The following is an 18,241-nucleotide window of genomic DNA, read 5'->3' as shown; positions in this document are numbered from 1 at the left end:
ATAATGCCCTTGCAGCTGGGCAAGGAGAGCCACAGTCGTTCTTGCACTTTAAATCGATTATTGAATGGGCCAAACAAATACAAAATGAGAACGCTCGCAAAGAGCTGCTGTAGGCCACAGCTCATGCCCAGCCGCTCACTCGCAGCCAATTAGACTCCAGCTCCTGATGTCACTCACTACGCCACGCTCCTTAAAGGCACACATTAACACACGAATACTGCAGTCCATACAGTAATTAGAATTTATAAAGCCAGTTTATTTTTTGGCATTCTCTTTTATAAAAATTTTTTTTAATCCCACACTATGATTTTTTTCCCCTTTTTTAAAAGAGCGTAAAACACAAACATTTATTTTATCAATCCATCCATTTTCTGAGCCGCTTAACCTCACAAGGGTCGCAGGAGCGCTGGAGCCTATGCCAGCTATCTTAATTACAGAAATAATTAAAATTATAAATCAAGGTACTGCTATATATGTAATTGATGGCTCTTATATATTTGTTTCCTTAATGTTAATCACAGCCTTTCTTCCAATGCTTTTGCATTCACATAAAATGGGTATTTTATTTTTATTTATTTTTGTCACTGTTCCCTAGAAAGTGACGTGGATGCCATCGACGTGTGCCTGGATGGACAGTTTGTGTTGGTGTGTGAAAGAAATGGCAACTTGCACTTGATCTTTGTTCCGCACAAGAGAATCCTCCTCACCAAAGTATGACTTTTTCCCCTTCCACACTGTTGCATATTGTGAATTGAAACAGGACATATGAAAAGGTGACTTAATAATAACTTGTTTACAAATAGTACTTGGCTTTACACAACCAAGTAAAATCATATTAGCACAGATTAGCATTAGCTTCTAATGAGCAACATATACTCAGATCTTCAGCACAGTTCTCAACATGGGGGTATTTGTGTTGTCGATTTGTCTGCTGCGTGCGGCACATGCACAGAGCTGCTACAGTAATTTGCATAAAGCTCCCCTCTAAAGAGGCAGATTTGAGCAAAACTACAAAAAATTTGTTAAAATATGCTATTCTTGATTCTTGGGTTATTTCTTTTCTAGCGCATGTTACACATTATATACATAATTAAAACACAGAGGAACTTGTTTAAATTGTGAAGAAAAATGGACAATATTGATTGCTTTCACTGAAGTGTCGTGTTTTCGGGTTTCCAGGCTTTGGTCGTCAAACCAAACAGCGGCGACAAGAAAACGTATTGCGCCCTCATCACAGAGGAGAATAAGGCATCACAAGGTAAAAAGGAAAGTTCCCAAAACTATGGGATGGGACCCAAAATAGTTCTTCAACAAAATATATATCACATTGTGAGCTCAGTGCTTAGCAACGTGTGTGCGTGTGTGTGTATATATATAAAAATATGTGTGTGTGTATGTTTGTATATTGTTGATACTACAAGTATAAAACCAAGCAAACCTTGGATTTGGGTCTTATATTTTTTCCGTCAGGCCTGTACCATGTGTTTCTGGTTATAAAGGATGGGTTCTTCCACATCACCAACTTTAATTTGGCAAAGATCAAAATAGGTATACACACCAGTATTGATCATCTCAAACATAGTCTTAATCACACTTAAGATTATTTTTTCCTTTTTGTCCAAGCCATTGAAAATATGGACATGGCTGCTTTAAAAGAGGTGAGATTTTATTTATTGTTTTCATTACATGATGGCATAATTACTTGAAAGAAAAAAGAAAACACTTTTTGTGCTGAATGCAGCTTCAGAGTGTCATCAAGATAGACTTCTGCTCAACCAAGATGTACCACAACGAAAGTTGCAGTAATGCAGTCACCTTCAAGCTGGCCAATAAAATCCATTTATTGATTGGGGTGAGTGCACCTTTATATATTTGTGATACACTAGATAATGCTTATGTTTTAATCTTGTTACCCTCTGGTGATTTACAATGGTAGTGCATTTTATTTTGTATATTCATAAACAATATTTAATTTTGTATTTATTTTTTTATTTATTGTAGACAGTTATTGCAAATTTAATGTTGTACATTTAAAAAAATGAAAAAATACATCGTACTAATCCAATGTCATTTTTTCAAAACTTATCGATTCGCAGTGTAAAGATTTTTAGGGGGAATATTTATATAAGATATATAAAATAACATTTAACATTGTACTTTTACAAAAAATATTTGATTTATTATATTGCATTAATTTGTTCATTTATTTATTCTTGATCCGTTATTGCATGTAAGAAACATCCATATTGTTTATTTTTTAAGTATGTAATTTATTTATTAAAGATACTAATTTACTTATTGTAAGTAATTAATATTGTAAATGCATTATATTTTATTGAATGCATTTGAAATGTACTTATTGTACGGGTTACATATTGTAAGTATTCAGTATTGTTCATCACAAAATATGTACTGTATACGCTTTACATTTGTATCTATTGTTCAAACTACTTAGTGTACAAATTTAATATTGTACATGAAAATACTTATTTGATAAATTGCAATAAATACATATTTACCTAATGTCAATAGTCAAACTTTTAAAATATATTTATATATATCACATTGAATTATTTATTATATAATTTATTGTAGATACCTGTTCATTGTTTTAAATATTTAATATTGTACATACAGTATACTATTATAATAATAATAAATTATATATATATATATATATATATATATATATATATATATATATAAAATACACACACACACTGGTGTGTATATATGTATGTATATATATATATATATATATGTATGTATATATATATATATATATATATGTATGTATATGTATATACATATATGTATATATATGTATATGTATAGACATATATGTATATATATATATATATATATATATATATGTGTACTTATATGTATGTATATATATATATATATATATATATATGTGTGTGTGTGTGTGTGTGTGTGTAAAAGAAAATTACACATTTTCTGAGTATGATAACATGAAAAATGTAGTTTCTTCATACAATGACCGCAGCAGTCGTGCGGTTGTAATTATTATATCACATGGAATTCAACAACAGGGAGATGAGGAACATGCAGTCACTCACTGGACCATGGACCCTCATCAGTCTAAGATGTGTTTCACTCAGTCCTTGGACAATAGTTTGATATCAGGTGAGGAGAAGTCCAATATTGATATGAAACATTAACGTTCTACCATTTGGAGAGAGATCTAAGCCTCCAAATGGGCTAAATAGTTGTTGATCTCCAAATAAAAGGTATTCGTTCTGCTTTTTGGCTTTTAAGGTGTTAAGAAGATGGTGGTAATGGGAAATTTTGTGTACATTCTCGACACGGAGGTGAGTTCACTGGCATAGCTGCTTCTCATGCAAATGGTCGTAGCTTAATGTTTAAATTTCTGATATACAGTACAAATATTTTTGTCTCTGAAAGTGCACATCAGAATCAGAATCCTCTTTATTTGCCAAGTATGTCAAAAACACACAAGGAATTTGTCTCCGGTAGTTGGAGCCACTCTAGTATGACAATAGACAACCATTTTGACAAAAAGTACTTTTGAGACATCAAAACATAAAAACACAGTACGGAGAGTCACTTAGCAATAAATAGGTTACTGGTATTCTGGTAATGCTGATACAATTACAGTTGTGCAAATGATACAGAGTCCTCTAGCAATGTAATGAGGGAGGGAAGAAGCTGTTGGAATGCCTGCCTGGTTTTAGTTTGCATTGATCGACAGTGCCTCCCTGAGGGAAGTAGCTGGAAGAGGGGGTGACCAGGATGTCCAAGAGGATTTTGCATGCTCTTGTTTTAGTTCTGGCAGCGTCCAAGTTCTCAAGGGCAGGTAGGGGGTACCAACAATTTTTACAGCAGTCCTGATTGTCCGTTGCAGTTGGAGTTTGTCCTTTTTTGTGGCAGCACCAAACCAGACTGTGATGGATGAGGACAGGACTGATTCGATGACTGCTGTGCAGAACTGCCTCAACAGCTCCTGTGGAACACCGTGCTGTCTCACGAGCTGCAGGAGCACATCCTCTGCTGGGCCTTTTTGAGCATGGAGTTGATGTTGGTCTCCCACTTCAGGTCCTGAGAGACTGTAATTCCCACGAACTTGAAGGTCTCGACGGTTGACAAGGGGCATCTGTGGCGTAGGATACTTCCTGAAGTCCACGATCATCTCTACAGTCTTGAGCATGTTCAGCTCCAGGTTGTGTCAACTGTACCACAGCTCCACCCGCTCCACTTCCTGTCGATACGCAGACTCGTCACCGTCTTTGACTGTGGTGTCGGCTGCAAACGTCAGGAGTTTGACAGCTGGGTGCATTGAGGTGCAGTCGTTTGTGTAGAGAGAGAAGAGCAGCGGCGAGAGGACACTTCCTTGGGGTGCCCGGGTGCTGATGGTGTGTGTGGATGAGGTGGTGTCCCCCAGCCTCACCTGCTGTGTCCTGCCCATCAATAAGATGTAAATCCATTGGCAGATGGCAGGCGAGACGCTGAGCTGGAGAAGCTTGGATGAGAAGTTCTGGGATGATGATCTTGAACGCAGAGCTGAAGTCCACGAACAGGATCCTCGCGTAGGTCCCCGCGCCGTCGAGGTGTTCTACGATGAACTGCAGCCCCATGTTGACTGTGTCATCCACAGACCTGTTTGCTCGGTAGGCAAACTGCAGGGGGTCCAGTAGGGGTTCTGTAACGCTTTTGAGGTGGTCCAGCAAGATGCGTTCAAAGGATTTCATGACCACAGATGTCAGGGCGACAGGCCTGTAGTCATTCAGACCGTTTCATCACAGACGAGGGGGCAAGTTGAAGAGCAAGGAGGGTGGAATTTAAAAGAAAAAAAAACCTGATGTCATCCATCCATCCATTTTCAACACCGCTTATCCTAGTTAGGGTCACGGGGCGCTGCAGCCTATCCCAGCTGACTTCGGGCGAAAGGCGGACTACAACCTGAACTGGTTGCCAGTCAGTCGCAGGGCACATATAGAGATGGACAACCATTCACACTCCCGTTCCCACAGTCACTGAGTGGGAACTGAACCTATGCTGCCTGCACAAAAGTACCACTACACCATCAGTGACACAACTGATATCATGGTGGAATATATTCCTTAGTGACTACATTTTCACAGCTCAAATGTGGGGATGCATAGGCATAAGACAGATGCTAGATGATGTAGCGTCCAAGTCATTGGAGTGGTATGTGATTTACTATTGACAGGTGAGCTGGCAGGGGTTTCAGTGCATTCAGCGCTGACAGTGTTTCACCATATTGATTTTGAAGCCTCGTTTTATATTTTTTAATATTGTATTATTTTGTTTATTATTATTATTATTTTAAATTTATTTTTCTTCTTCATGATTCCAATTTGGCAGGGTTGTTATCAACACTCTTCTCTGTGATGTGTCAAATTTAGATGTACACTGAATATTTTGATTTTACAGGGACCTGCACGGTCTTTTTTTTATCTATTACTTTATGTCCTCCAGGAAGTCCTGAGTCTTTGGGAAGTGCATTTCATGATCATGGTTCACGTCTGGCCGAACGTTGCTCTTCTCGACTTTGAATTAATCACGGAATGCGGCTCAGCGGCCTTGGCGGGCAGGTAAGTTCAATTGATGTCGCTTTAAAATCCATCGTACAAGAGCAAACAAAATAAACAAATGTTTGGGATATTGGGCTTTGGGTGAAATTTCAGGATGATCCTACTATAACCTTTACAGGTGAACTTAATTTAAACTTGTGCACATGTTCAGTGTTTCAATACGTTTTGCAAACTTGCTGTTCTCTAACAAGGAGCTGAATGGCAAAATTCACATACTGTGTTTGTTTTATTTTCCAAGTGTGTCCACTTTTATGCCTTTCTGTGACTCTTCCTGTCTCTCTGTATTTCTGTTACAAACTGCTGATGACATTCAGTGACACTAACAAGGCTTCACACTGGATGTTCTCAGAAGGAGGTAGCCACTGCGCTTTGTGTCATCAGCAGTTTGTAACAGAGCTATAGAGAGACTGGAGGGATCACAGAAAGGCATAGAACTGGACATCCTTGGAAATTTTCATTGATCAATCACCAGCTGTGAAGTTTGCCGGTCAGCTTCATATTAGACAAAAGCAAGTTTTTGCAAAACCTATTGAGCATTTGTAAAGGTGGACATGTGCTTTCCAAGTTTTACAGAAGGTCAAATTAGGTTCACCTGTAAAGGTTAGAGTACATTTTAGGTGGCCTTGTTAACTCAGCACTGTCGATTACAGTCAAGCGGAGGACGGCGTGAAGATGATCACCCTGGAAAAACAAGACAAGAGTCAGGTAGCAGCGTCAGTTTAACATTAAAGCCTTCGTGCTGCTCAGTGTCCTCAACTTCAAAATGTATTTTTTTTTTTTTTTTTTTTTTAGATTAACTCACTACGGATCCGATGTTTGCCCTCTTTGTCTATTTGCCACTGCCTGGATGTCTTCTCAGTGTCCTGTCTTGTCCAGACAAAAATAAGAATGGTGAGGAGTCTGCACTTGTTACAGGGACACAATTTTGGAACCGTTTTCCCATAGGAAATTATGGAATTAATTTGTGCCTCGGTCAAACTTTTGCATAAATAAAACCTAATTGTACAGGCAAAAGTTTCTTTGGAAAACTTTGTAAATCTTTGTCGTCCATCAAAAATATTGCAAAAAATCTAAAAAATATATGTAAATATTTTATGTATTTAAATTACTTAAATTAATATAGATATACGTATGCATAATACATCATATTTAAATCAAGTTACTTTACAATACTAATGTATCTAATATTTCCTATTTTAATTCATGTTTCTAAAATATATGAATATGTATTTCAATTTAAAGTAAAGTGAAATAAAACAGGCGGCACGGTGGCCGACTGGTTAGAGCGTCAGCCTCACAGTTCTGAGGACCCGGGTTCAATCCCCGGCCCCGACTGTGTGGAGTTTGCATGTTCTCCCCGTGCCTGCGTGGGTTTTCTCCGGGCACTCCGGTTTCCTCCCACATCCCAAAAACATGCATTAATTGGAGACTCTAAATTGCCCGTAGGCGTGACTGTGAGTGCGAATGGTTGTCTGTTTGTATGTGCCCTGCGATTGGCTGGCAACCAGTTCAGGGTGTACCCCGCCTCCTGCCCGATGACAGCTGGGATAGGCTCCAGCACGCCCGCGACCCGAGTGAGCAGAAGCGGCTCAGAAAATTGATGGATGGATGGATGAAATAAAACAAATATTTTACATATACAGTATGAACATACACTATGTATGTTCTCCTGTTTTTGTCTGCTCCTCCTTTTGGTGTATGGGTTACCAAAAAAGACTTAGTGTACATATCTGCACTTGTCAATACGTTTCAGGACACCATTTATTTTGTGGAGGTGATTCATACTACATCAGAAAGGTAATATTTCCTAGCATGCTTTTTACTAGGCAATCCTTCTGGTCAATGCTACTTCATACTGTACGTTTCCTTCATTGTGGCTGGAGCAGTAGAAAAGAATGTGTTTCCTCCCTCGTCATCCGATGCCTGACGGAGGCTCTGCCAGAAAACAAGTACGTAGGTCCTTTTTTACTGCCATGCCTTAATTTATCATTGAATAATTTGATTGCTGCTCACTTTGATAATCTCCCGCCAGGCTGAGTAGACTTCTTCACAAACACAGATTTGAAGAGGCTGAAAAATTTGCCGCTCTATTTGAGCTGGATTTAGAGGTACGATATGTTTGTTTTTGCCATCTTGAAAGCTTCACGACAATCAAAAACTCACACAATTTTGGAGGTGTATTCATCCTGGTGAAAAAGTATGATTGGAAGGAGTCGTGGTTAGTTGTTTTTGAAATTTGTTTTCTTCTTGGTTTGCAATGTTTGTTTTTTTTTCTTTCAATTTAGTGGCAGTGATTAGGCGTGTATGTGATTCCCATATGGATACGAATGTATCATGAGTAAACCCACAAAAAATGTTTAAGAATCCATGAAGGAAAAGACACGGGAAGGCTGTCGTTTTGGGATCATTTTAGCCATTTTAAAGGGTCCTTGCTTCAAAGACGAATCATTTTGTGCAACTGCAATTAAATTTGGACCAATTTCCTTCAACTTCTGTGTACAGTGATACCTTACATGTTTTTTTAGTTACGAACTGTCGCTTGATAAAAGTATTCATTTATTTTTTGCTTTGTTACAAGCAAGCTTCAGATACTCGAGTGAGGTGGAAAAAAAATGGCGAAATTAATTGATTGTGATACCCTCGTAGGTGGGCAGGGAGAGCCACAATCACCAATGCACTATTAATTGTTTATTGAACAGGACAAACTGTCAAACACACGTATTCAAAATGAGGCCACAACTCACGCCCAGACGCTCACACGCAGACTAACCCGACTCCAGTTGCTGATGTCACTTACTAGGCCACGCCCCATATAGGCACACGTCCAACACACGAATACATTATGTACAGTAATTGCACTTTTTAGAACCAATCTTATTTTTGTCCAATACTGCTATTTTTCTTAATTAAAAAAAAAAAAGTAACAAAAAAATTGTGCTGTGAACAGATTAATGGCATTTCAAAAAATCTCAATGGGTAAAATTGATTTGATATGAGTAAATTGAGTTACAAACTTGGTCACGGAACGACTTCAACTCGTAAGTCAAGGTACTGCTGTACTTGTATTGAGTCAAAACAAGCTAATGATGGGTGGGGTTCTCTAACCCAGTGATTCCCAATGGGTGTACCATGGGAACTTCACCAATTTCACTTAATTGATTTAAAAATTATGTATTTACTACAAATAATGTATATTTATTAATCTATCTACACCAGAAAAATATAGTGACAGGCAGAACAATTAACCTGTCTATCCACTTTTTGTCACATTCTCATCTGGTGATGTGCCGTGAGATTTTTTTGGTGAATGTAAAGTATGTGGAAACACTGATCTAATTAAAACCTCCTAACAATGCTGCTTTTTGTTCAGCTGGTTTACAAGGTGAAGCTGGACTTCGTGCTGGAGCAGCTAGCCTCGGCGTCAGTGGGCGGCTACGGACAAGACGTGTGGTCTGAACTCGTGGAGGAGGCCAGAATCAACCTGATGAAGATTGCTGTGAGTACCGTTGAGTCAAGAGAAACAGTAGATACAAATCTGGAGTTATGTGCTCCTTGCATGTTTCAGTTAAGACATGAGCAGCAGCAACATTACAATGGAAATTATAGGTTTTCAAATGTAGGAACTAGGGAGTAAAAGTAAAAGGTTGTCAGAAAAATCAATCCCGAAGTATAGTACAGATACCTGAAAAATATACTCCCACCGCTGTTTACACCTGGTCCAGGACGAGCAGTATGTGGTGGATTACTGCCTCAAGGCTCCGTGGCCGACCTTCGAGACGGCGGAGAAGATGCTAAGCTATGCCGCCACGCGGTACTCGTCCTTACAGATCTACGAGGCTTTAGCCAGACTGGCAACGTTTTGCAGCCTTCACGGCCACGAAAAATTCAAGTACACTCTTGCATTTTGTAGCAAAATCTACCGCATTGAGGAATATTTGCAGTGATTGTGGTACGTTTCTGTTACGCACAGCGGCATCGCCTGGATTGAGTTCCTGAACAGCACGGACACATTAGGAGACATTCTGACCCACCTGAGAGACGGCGACCTGAGGGGGGCTCAACTCCTCTGGCTGAAATATGAGGTAACGAAAAGACCACCTTCTCCAGGAATGTTTCGTTTCTATTTTACTATTTCAAAATGTTTTTGAAATAGTAAAATAGTTTCAAGACGGTCTTGAACTATTGAGAAAAAGTTGCAATCTTATCAATATTGATTTTGAAGAAGAAAGTCTGATTTTCCAGAAAAAGTTTAGTTTTTATGAAAATCTAGCAGTTTAAAAAGATAACTTTCTGTGGCAAAAGTTGTACAATTTTGAGAAAAAGTCATGCTTTTACGCAAATACAGCTGGATATTTTTGAGAAAAATGTCTTGCATTTCACGAAAAAAATATTTTGTGTTTTCAAGAAAAAATTATGACATTTTTGATAAATCACATTCATCTTGAAAAAGTTGTAATTTTACGAGAATAAAGTTGGATATTTTTTATATACAGTGGTGCCTTGAGATACGAGTTTAATTCCTTCAGCTGTAGTCATAAAACATAATAGAAGAGAATGTATAAATCCTCTCTCTCTCTCTCGCTCTCTCTCTGCTGCACCATTCAGAAATTACGGCGAATATGCGACCAAATTAGTCTCACTCTAGTCCTGTCTCCTCAAAAAAAAAGAAGAAAAATATTAATACGCCGCATTTCCAGCACCACGCCAGAGTACTAAACCATAGCTCTGCGTCAGATGACGCAGATTGATAGTACTTTACGCGTCTCTGTTAATTTTGTGCGTCTCAGATGCACATCAAACGAGATCCCTGTATTCCTGTGAAGGGTGAGTGAAATGAGATTTGTGGTGATTTCTTTTTAAAGGGCCAGATTGCAGGCAGCTTTGATGAGAGCAGTCTGGAGGCCGTCCTGGATGCCATTCCAGAGGATCTGCCATCCCAAGACCTGTGTCCCTGGTTTAGGACAGTGTTTCTTCCTTTTGTCCGGAAAGCGTTTCCACCAGGACAGGTAGTATAATTTAGTATACTTCTCTTCCATTGACCAGAAAAAAACAAACTAGTGCTAAACTGTTTTACTTGGCTTTAGAAAATCCTGGCGAGATGGATAGAACAGAGGGCACGCAATCTGGAGCTGATTGAAAAGGTGGAGGGAAATTTGTTTTCCCTACAATTTCAATCTTGAAGTTGGTAACCTCAAAATATGTGTTTTTTCAGGGCACTTGGCCACTGAATGGGCTAGCCTTGGCAGAGCTCGGACTGCCATCTTTATGGTCATGGATGAAATCTGTAAGTTTTTTTTTTTTAAACACACTAACCCAGCGCCTATAGGGGTGGGCAAACATTTGCGCCGAGGGACAATTTTTATCTTTAAAGCAGAGCGATGGCCAAGGTCATTTGTCAACGAGGTAGAAAAAAAGGGAAGAAAAAAAATACCCTGTATTGTATAAAGTATTTTACAAACATCCATCTATCCATCCATTTTCTGAGCCGCTTCTCCTCACTAGGGTCGCGGGCGTGCTGGAGCCTATCCCAGCTGTCATCGGGCAGGAGGCGGGGTACACCCTGAACTGGTTGCCAGCCAATCGCAGGGCACATACAAACAAACAACCATTCGCACTCGCAGTCATGCCTACGGGCAATTTAGAGTCCCCAATTAATGCATGTTTTTGGGATGTGGGAGGAAACCGGAGTGCCCGGAGAAAACCCACGCAGGCACGGGGAGAACATGCAAACTCCACACAGGCGGGGCCGGGGATTGAATCCGGGTCCTCAGAACTGTGAGGCTGACGCTCTAACCAGTCGCCCACCGTGCCGCCATTTTACAAACAATAAATAAGATTTTATTCTCATTTTGATTATATTATTTATCATTAATTTATAATAAATCTCCCAATTATTATTTTTTTTAAATAGATTTCAAAATCTTTACTAATTTTAAATTGTATTTTCAATTGTACTTATTAACGTGTTCATTTGACAAGTATTTTTATTTTATTTAGAAAAAAATGTTTAAACAAATTAATAAAATAAAGAAAAAATATTAAATGTCAGTACTGTGGCTGCCCAATATTTTGTTTGAGCATGACATTGCGATGTACGTGTGCGCGATAGTCACATCGGAGGGTCTGCTGCGATGTTGGTGTTCTGGAATATACAGTAAATTAACTGTAATATTAAAAATCACCACCAGAGGAACTTGTTTGGACACACTAATAGAAAGAATGTAAGCCTTCTGCATTTTCAATTTCGCTCTTCGGAATGAAACTAGGCAGGCACGTAGTAGCTGCATGAGTGCAAGAGGTGCCTTCAGGGTCACTGCGTAAATGGGAACGAATGTGTTCTTTTGTAATACAGTACACAATTGTAAAAATTGATTCCTAGGAAAATTATTATTCTGATCAAAATGCTTTAGTTTAAACACTGTACCATCACATTGTGGTAATATGGAATTTATTTTGTTTTATGAGTAGATAAATCATTTTGTTAATATAGTCATCCAGAGGAATCCAAAGTTATCAATGTCATTTCACCATCATTTGCTGTCATACTGAGTTGTGTGTTTTTGTTTACACATTCATGACAAAAGTCCTGTTTTTATTTAAATTCCCCATTTTATTAAAAAAAAAAAAAAAGAAAGAAAAAGAAAAACACCAAGCAAGTTTTTCCTCATCTAGTTTAGATTGTAGGGAGAAAGCTGCAGCAGGCTACTAGTGTGGACTGAATGGGTGGCAACAATGGGGAAATGAAATGCCAGTATTTTGAGGGTAATAGCCCCTGAACTGATCACTAGCCAATTGCAGGACACAACCATTAAGACTCACATTCCCACGTATGGGCAATTTGGAGTCTTCACTTAACCGACCATGTGTGTTTTTGGGATGTGGGAGGAAACTAGAGTACCTGGAGAAAACTCATGCCGCCACGGGGAGAACATGGAAACTCCACACAGGCGAGGCCAGATTTGAACCCGGGTCCTCAGTACTGTGAGGCAGATGTGCTAACCGTGCCTCCTGAATAAAAACGTGTTAATTAAATATTTTTAGGTGTGAAAAATGTCTAAATCAAAAATTATTACAGGACTCTTGATAATCTACAGACTTGGTAGGTGGGATTAAAGAATGGAATGGGCCATACTTTTTTCACCCCTGCTCTCGGCCATCCAAATCATCATGTCGTCTGCTCTTTGTCTTGTCTTTCTCAGGATGACAATTACAGCTCAGAAGAAGTAGAGAACCTAAGGACCCTGGTGTCCAATTTACGTCAGCTGCTGGACCTTCACACCAAATACAACTGCAGACTTTCCCTTTCCCTCTTTGAGAAGGTTTGTGTTTGATTGGCCAATACTGCTCACACACCCGAGGTGGCAGAGTTGCCTGCTACCTGGAGAGCATTTAGTGCTGTAATGCAGGATTAGGGGAAACCTTTTGAGCATTTATTTTGTAGCCTTGATATCCATCTTCAGGTCTCTGTACAAGTACTCTGTGTTCTCACTAGTGAAACAGAACAATTAGAACGCACAAGTATCATTTTTTTCCACTACTGTAAGACATTTCTGTCTACCAGTAGGACAACTTTTGGCATACAACTTGTTACTAGTGATGCAAAACTGTGCAATAGTTAGATAGATGTGTGTTGCTACTACTATTACCACTGTAAAATGAGGTTTTTTTTTTTTTCCTGTTTAAAGTTGCAACTTTTTTTTATGTAACTATTAGGGAAACGTACCCAGTGTGGCGTTCCTCATGCTGGATAAAGTGGCGGCTCCAGTGCTGATTTCCGCCACTGTGGAAAACAACGTTCTGCCTTATGCTAAGGAGCATGACATTCTTTTGGATCAGCTCCTTCTACAGTACATTAAGGTAAAAACAAAAACACAAGCACAGTCCAGCTTGATGTGAAGTACCATTGAAAGAAATGTCTTTTTTTATTTTATAAAACCAGGATATGCTAGAACGTTGTAGCTCCAAAACCACAACACTTTTCACAGCATGGGAAGCCAGAGCAGTGGCAGTGCTGGGATGCATGGGAGATATGGATGTAAGTCACATTACACAGGAAATTTGTTGCATACATTGACATCTTAACTTATGAAACATGAAAACTATTCCCCGCAGCTAATGCTAGACGCCGTGCTAGAGATCATGCAGAAAGCCGTCTTCCCCTGGAGTAACGTGGTGGAGGAGATGGTTCAGCAGTACCTGGAGATTGAAGGACCCAAGTATGTCATCACTACTCTCCCAAGAGATGGGCACGTGATACTAATTTAACAGTCGTTTAATTGTTATTTTAAAAATCATCACTTGCATTTGTTTGATTTATGGCTCTAACACAGGCAGGAACTTTTAAAGGAGAGCTACCGTCTGATGGAAATCCGAAAACTTCTGCGTGCTTACGGGATCCGCAGTTACAACCTCTCGAACCCAAGTCAAATTATGGTAAAATGCATTGAACATCTGTTAATTGCAGGGGATACATTCCAGACCCAACTGCAATCGGTGAAAATTTGCGCCAAGGACACCATGTACGAAAGATTGTTTGTACATAGTTTTATCCCTTCCACATGCTTTAAACACATTTAAACTTAGTAAAATACACTTTTTAAAAACAATTGTCAATGTATTTGAACGCAACTGCTCATTTTTTTTGCAAGGATGATGTACTGTGAATAACACTAGATAGCAGTAATGCCGGTTGTTATGTTGCGAGTCGACAGCTTGTCTTGCGTTCCCAACACAATGGCCACATAACTCCGTTGTTCCTGAAGCAGATCCAGGAGGAGTTTTATTTTCTACTCAATGGCCAGGATCTTGATCCACAATCAGAAGCCTTCCAAGATGCAGGACGCAAGGTGCCATCGCGGAGCTCGCGCCCCCCTAGTGGTTGAAAACAAAACTAAACGTGGTCAGCCGAGAATGCGTGATGTTACCAGCAGCCAGTCTGAGTCCAAGAAAATTAAAATCCCACAAGACTGCTTAAATGTTTATTTAATTGTACACCTCTTACAAATTCTGCCCTGGTAATCAAACATATGAGCACAACTGTGTAAATGTTCTCTCATTTACTAAATAAAAGTAGGGCTTCAATTCAAAATTGGAGCAAGTAAGTAAAAAGAGAAAGTTATACGTGTTCAAATAAAGTGCTGAACCTCAGAAAAATAAAAAAAAGTTTGTTTCCCCTTTTTCTGTTTAGCCAAAACAAGCCATTTTACATACACTATTTTAATTTAACAAATCTTAACAACTGAACCGTAGAGGTTATGTTTTTTCAAAACCTTTGTTTTGTTTCATAATAACCTTTCTCCATCTTTAACTCAACTTCCACGCCGAGTCGCTATCTTTCCCCTGCTACGTTTCTCCTCGTATCTGTCTGGGCTGCGCACAGTCAGTGATTGTCCGGACCCGGAGCCTAAAAGCCCACATAACCTAAACTGTGAGCTATAATGACCACCCACAACCCGCCGTGTTGCAAAGGGCAGACGCACGCAGACACACAGACACACACACAGACACACACACACACACACACACAGTGTGTCATCCATCCATTTTCTAAGCCGCTTCTCCTCACTCGGGTCGCGGGCGCAAATGCGCTGCAAATGGCCATATACTGCATAGCAGGAATGATGCAAGACGAAAAACACAAAAGCACATAAAACAACGGCAAAAAAACAAGGCAAGATAAAAAATGCTCCACTCACAGAAAACAGCAAAAAAAATGCTGTAAAATAACAAATGCTATAATTACAGAAAACAACAGCAAAAGAAGTATCTATCTATGAAAGGCACCCCCTGATCTGACATGGCTGCCCCCCCCGCCCCCCAGTGTCCTGGCAGACTTCCATTGTATAGTGTGAATGTGCAGCAGTTCTCTCATGCAGTTGTTTTGGCATTTGTTTTTGTTTGCAGCATTTTTTCTTTGCAGTTGTTTTCTGTTATTGGAGCATTTTTATCTTGCAGCATTTTTGTCTTGCTGTTATTTTTTGTGATTGCAGCATTTTTTATTTGCAGCATTTTTATTTTGCTCTTCTTTCATGTTCTTGTGTATTTTTAGTTTTGTGTCATTCCTGCATTTGCATCATATGGTCGTTTGTAGAGCGCATGTCGGCCACCGTATAAAACCGATCTTTTACACCCGATCTTGAGCAGCTAAAAATCACGTGATTGACCCCAATTAATCAGATCGGGACAGCCCTAGTTAAAACCAGTAAAAAAAAAAGATTGCTTAAAAAGCTACAATATAGTGGGATTCACTGTATTAATTTTTATTTCCACCTTTAACTATCTTCTGTTTTGCAGACGGTAGTTCGATACATCTTGAAGCAGGACTCTCCGAATTGTCTGCAGGACGCCCTGACTCTAGCGGAAGTGTACAAACTTCCGACATCACATATCTACTATTTGTATCTCATCGAGCTGATTAGCCTTGGCCAGGTAAGTGTTTCCATACGCAGGAATTTATTTTGTTTCCTGGCCATGACAATCTTCTGTTTTTTTAATTAAATACATTTTAAAAATTCCAGAGCAACACGTGTGTCGCCACACTAAAGAGTTTGCCCTGTAAAGAGATTTCCTGTGTGATGGAGCGTCTCACTTCCTGGGCCATGCTGAAGTTGGAGGACAAAGACCACATCTCTGATGACGTGAGTTAAGATTACTTAATATACAGTGAACACTTGCTATTTGCTACCTGCCGGGAAGATACATTTTAAAACAAAAATGTTTTTAAAGTTACAAGCTGATGCTTAGTCAATGTTTTGTGTGTGTGTGTGTGTGTGTGTGGGGGGGGGGGGGGGTGCTTTGTGTTGACGACCTTTAAGATATGAGCAAGCTTCAAAATGAGACCACTGGCAAGGAGTGGCTGTAGGGCACAACTCACACCAGACGCTCAAATGGCGATTCATTGGCTAACCGGCTCAGCTCCTGAAGTCACAGACTAGGCCACGCCCCTTAAAGGCACTCATCCAATGCAAAAATATAGGTGTGTGCAGTGAAATCATTTTATTTCTTTACATGTGCTCACATTATTTAAAAAAATGCGCTCACATTATTTACATTACATGCGCTCACATTATTTTAAAAAAAAAATATATATATATATATTTATATATATTTTTTTATTTTTATTTTTTATTTATTTATTTATTTATTTTAAACAGCGGTAAGAGCAAGAGTGACAGCAGTGTAGGTAAAGTGGAGAGAATTGTCAAGTGTTATGGGAGACAAGAAAATGCCCAGAAGACTTAAAGTAAAGCTATACAACACAGTTATATAACCGGTGCTGTTGTATGGGGCAGAAGTATGGACAATGGAGAAAAAGGAGGCGAGGATCTAAAAGGCAAAAGAAATGAGGATGCTAAGATGAATCAAGGGAGTGACACTGAAGGATAAAGAAAGATGTGTGCACATCAGGACGGGGCTAGGGGTGAATGATATCAATGAGAAGGTGAAGGATTTCAGGATGAGGTGGTATGGATGTCATGAGGATGGAGGAAGATGACCCTGTTAGGGAGGCTGTTAATATGCAGGTCGAAGGAAAAAGACCAAGAGGAAGGCCAAAGAAGAGATGGGAAGAAAATGTACATCAGGATTTGCTCCACTAGAACGTGAAGGCAGAGAATGCTGCGAACAGGAATTCCTGGAAGCTAAAGACAAAGGCAGCCGACCCTGCAGCTAAGTGGGAAAAGGCGTAGGAGAGAGATGGAGAGAGAGAGAGAGAGAGAGAGAGAGAGAGAGAGAGAGAGAGTGTGTACTAATTTTTATTTATCAAAAATGTAACATAAATGTTGTTTTTTGGGGAGGTTAAACGGATTAATGACATTGATTTGATATAAAAGTGTACCCTCGCTATATCATTTTGACTACTGTACTTGAGTTTTAAGAGTTTAGCCAATATGCGTGTCTGTACTAGCACAAGAAACAGAAGATGGTCATTGCCCAGGTGATGGTGGAGTTACTGAAACACCAGCGTGTCATACACAATCGTAAGTACATTTACTCATTTCTGAAATAACAGTGGCACAGCTACATAACTTGGAGCAGGTTGCATTAGAGATACAGAGAGACTGGACTTACATTTACTTAAGTAAGTTTTTTTTAAAAATTGTTCTAAATGTCAGAGTTGTTTTAATTAACATTGTTTTGCACTTTTTACTGTTACTTAAGTATTTTTGTTAAGAAGTTACGGTACATTCCCCTCGTAACTTCTATTTTCCTCCAGAGTACTGATTATTGCTTGCGTGATTTATTTTTGTTCGTCAGAGACTTCCTGTCACCGAACTCATTTCCTCCAATCCAACTTAACTGCTAGTGACATTTGACTCCATTCGACCAATCAAACGGAGCCATGTATTCACATGACCGCACAGTAAACCGAAACAACGTTTTCAAAGTGATTCATTGATGTAAAACATCGAAGAAATGGCATCTCACCAGTTAGTCAGTACTTATTTTTTTTCATTAAATATTTTTCTTACTGGTACTCAAGTATTTATCTGGAGAACTACTTTTTACTTCTTGAGTCATGTTATTTGAAAGTAACAGTACTCTTGGTTAAGTAAAATTTTGGGCTAATCTAACCACCTCTCAGACTGACCAATAGTATCGATTGGTGCAAAACATGAAATTGATTAAATTTGGACATAGGT

General features: G+C 39.2%; 1 protein-coding gene across 2 annotated transcripts in view; it reads left to right on the top strand.

The window, feature by feature from the left end:
* kntc1 (kinetochore associated 1) overlaps window positions 1-18,241 on the top strand; it is a 58,568-nt gene that overhangs the window by 3,729 nt on the left and 36,598 nt on the right. For both annotated transcript variants that reach the window (XM_061672413.1, XM_061672412.1), the window contains exons 4-30: window positions 596-711; window positions 1,180-1,258; window positions 1,471-1,548; window positions 1,624-1,658; window positions 1,742-1,852; window positions 3,057-3,150; window positions 3,283-3,335; window positions 5,485-5,600; window positions 6,251-6,305; window positions 6,393-6,491; window positions 7,354-7,397; window positions 7,487-7,549; window positions 7,633-7,708; window positions 8,971-9,096; window positions 9,323-9,489; window positions 9,571-9,682; window positions 10,463-10,606; window positions 10,685-10,741; window positions 10,813-10,884; window positions 12,800-12,919; window positions 13,314-13,457; window positions 13,540-13,635; window positions 13,713-13,816; window positions 13,931-14,033; window positions 15,894-16,028; window positions 16,118-16,237; window positions 17,506-17,578. In XM_061672413.1, the coding sequence (XP_061528397.1) occupies window positions 596-711; window positions 1,180-1,258; window positions 1,471-1,548; window positions 1,624-1,658; window positions 1,742-1,852; window positions 3,057-3,150; window positions 3,283-3,335; window positions 5,485-5,600; window positions 6,251-6,305; window positions 6,393-6,491; window positions 7,354-7,397; window positions 7,487-7,549; window positions 7,633-7,708; window positions 8,971-9,096; window positions 9,323-9,489; window positions 9,571-9,682; window positions 10,463-10,606; window positions 10,685-10,741; window positions 10,813-10,884; window positions 12,800-12,919; window positions 13,314-13,457; window positions 13,540-13,635; window positions 13,713-13,816; window positions 13,931-14,033; window positions 15,894-16,028; window positions 16,118-16,237; window positions 17,506-17,578 (2,592 nt within the window). The remainder of the gene's footprint in view (window positions 1-595; window positions 712-1,179; window positions 1,259-1,470; window positions 1,549-1,623; window positions 1,659-1,741; window positions 1,853-3,056; window positions 3,151-3,282; window positions 3,336-5,484; window positions 5,601-6,250; window positions 6,306-6,392; window positions 6,492-7,353; window positions 7,398-7,486; window positions 7,550-7,632; window positions 7,709-8,970; window positions 9,097-9,322; window positions 9,490-9,570; window positions 9,683-10,462; window positions 10,607-10,684; window positions 10,742-10,812; window positions 10,885-12,799; window positions 12,920-13,313; window positions 13,458-13,539; window positions 13,636-13,712; window positions 13,817-13,930; window positions 14,034-15,893; window positions 16,029-16,117; window positions 16,238-17,505; window positions 17,579-18,241) is intronic.

This window comes from Phycodurus eques, chromosome 3 (genome assembly GCF_024500275.1).
Source record: "Phycodurus eques isolate BA_2022a chromosome 3, UOR_Pequ_1.1, whole genome shotgun sequence".
Taxonomy (NCBI): Eukaryota; Metazoa; Chordata; class Actinopteri; order Syngnathiformes; family Syngnathidae; genus Phycodurus; species Phycodurus eques.
Note: the sequence above shows the minus strand (reverse complement) of the source record. Positions and strands in the feature narration are given on the sequence as shown.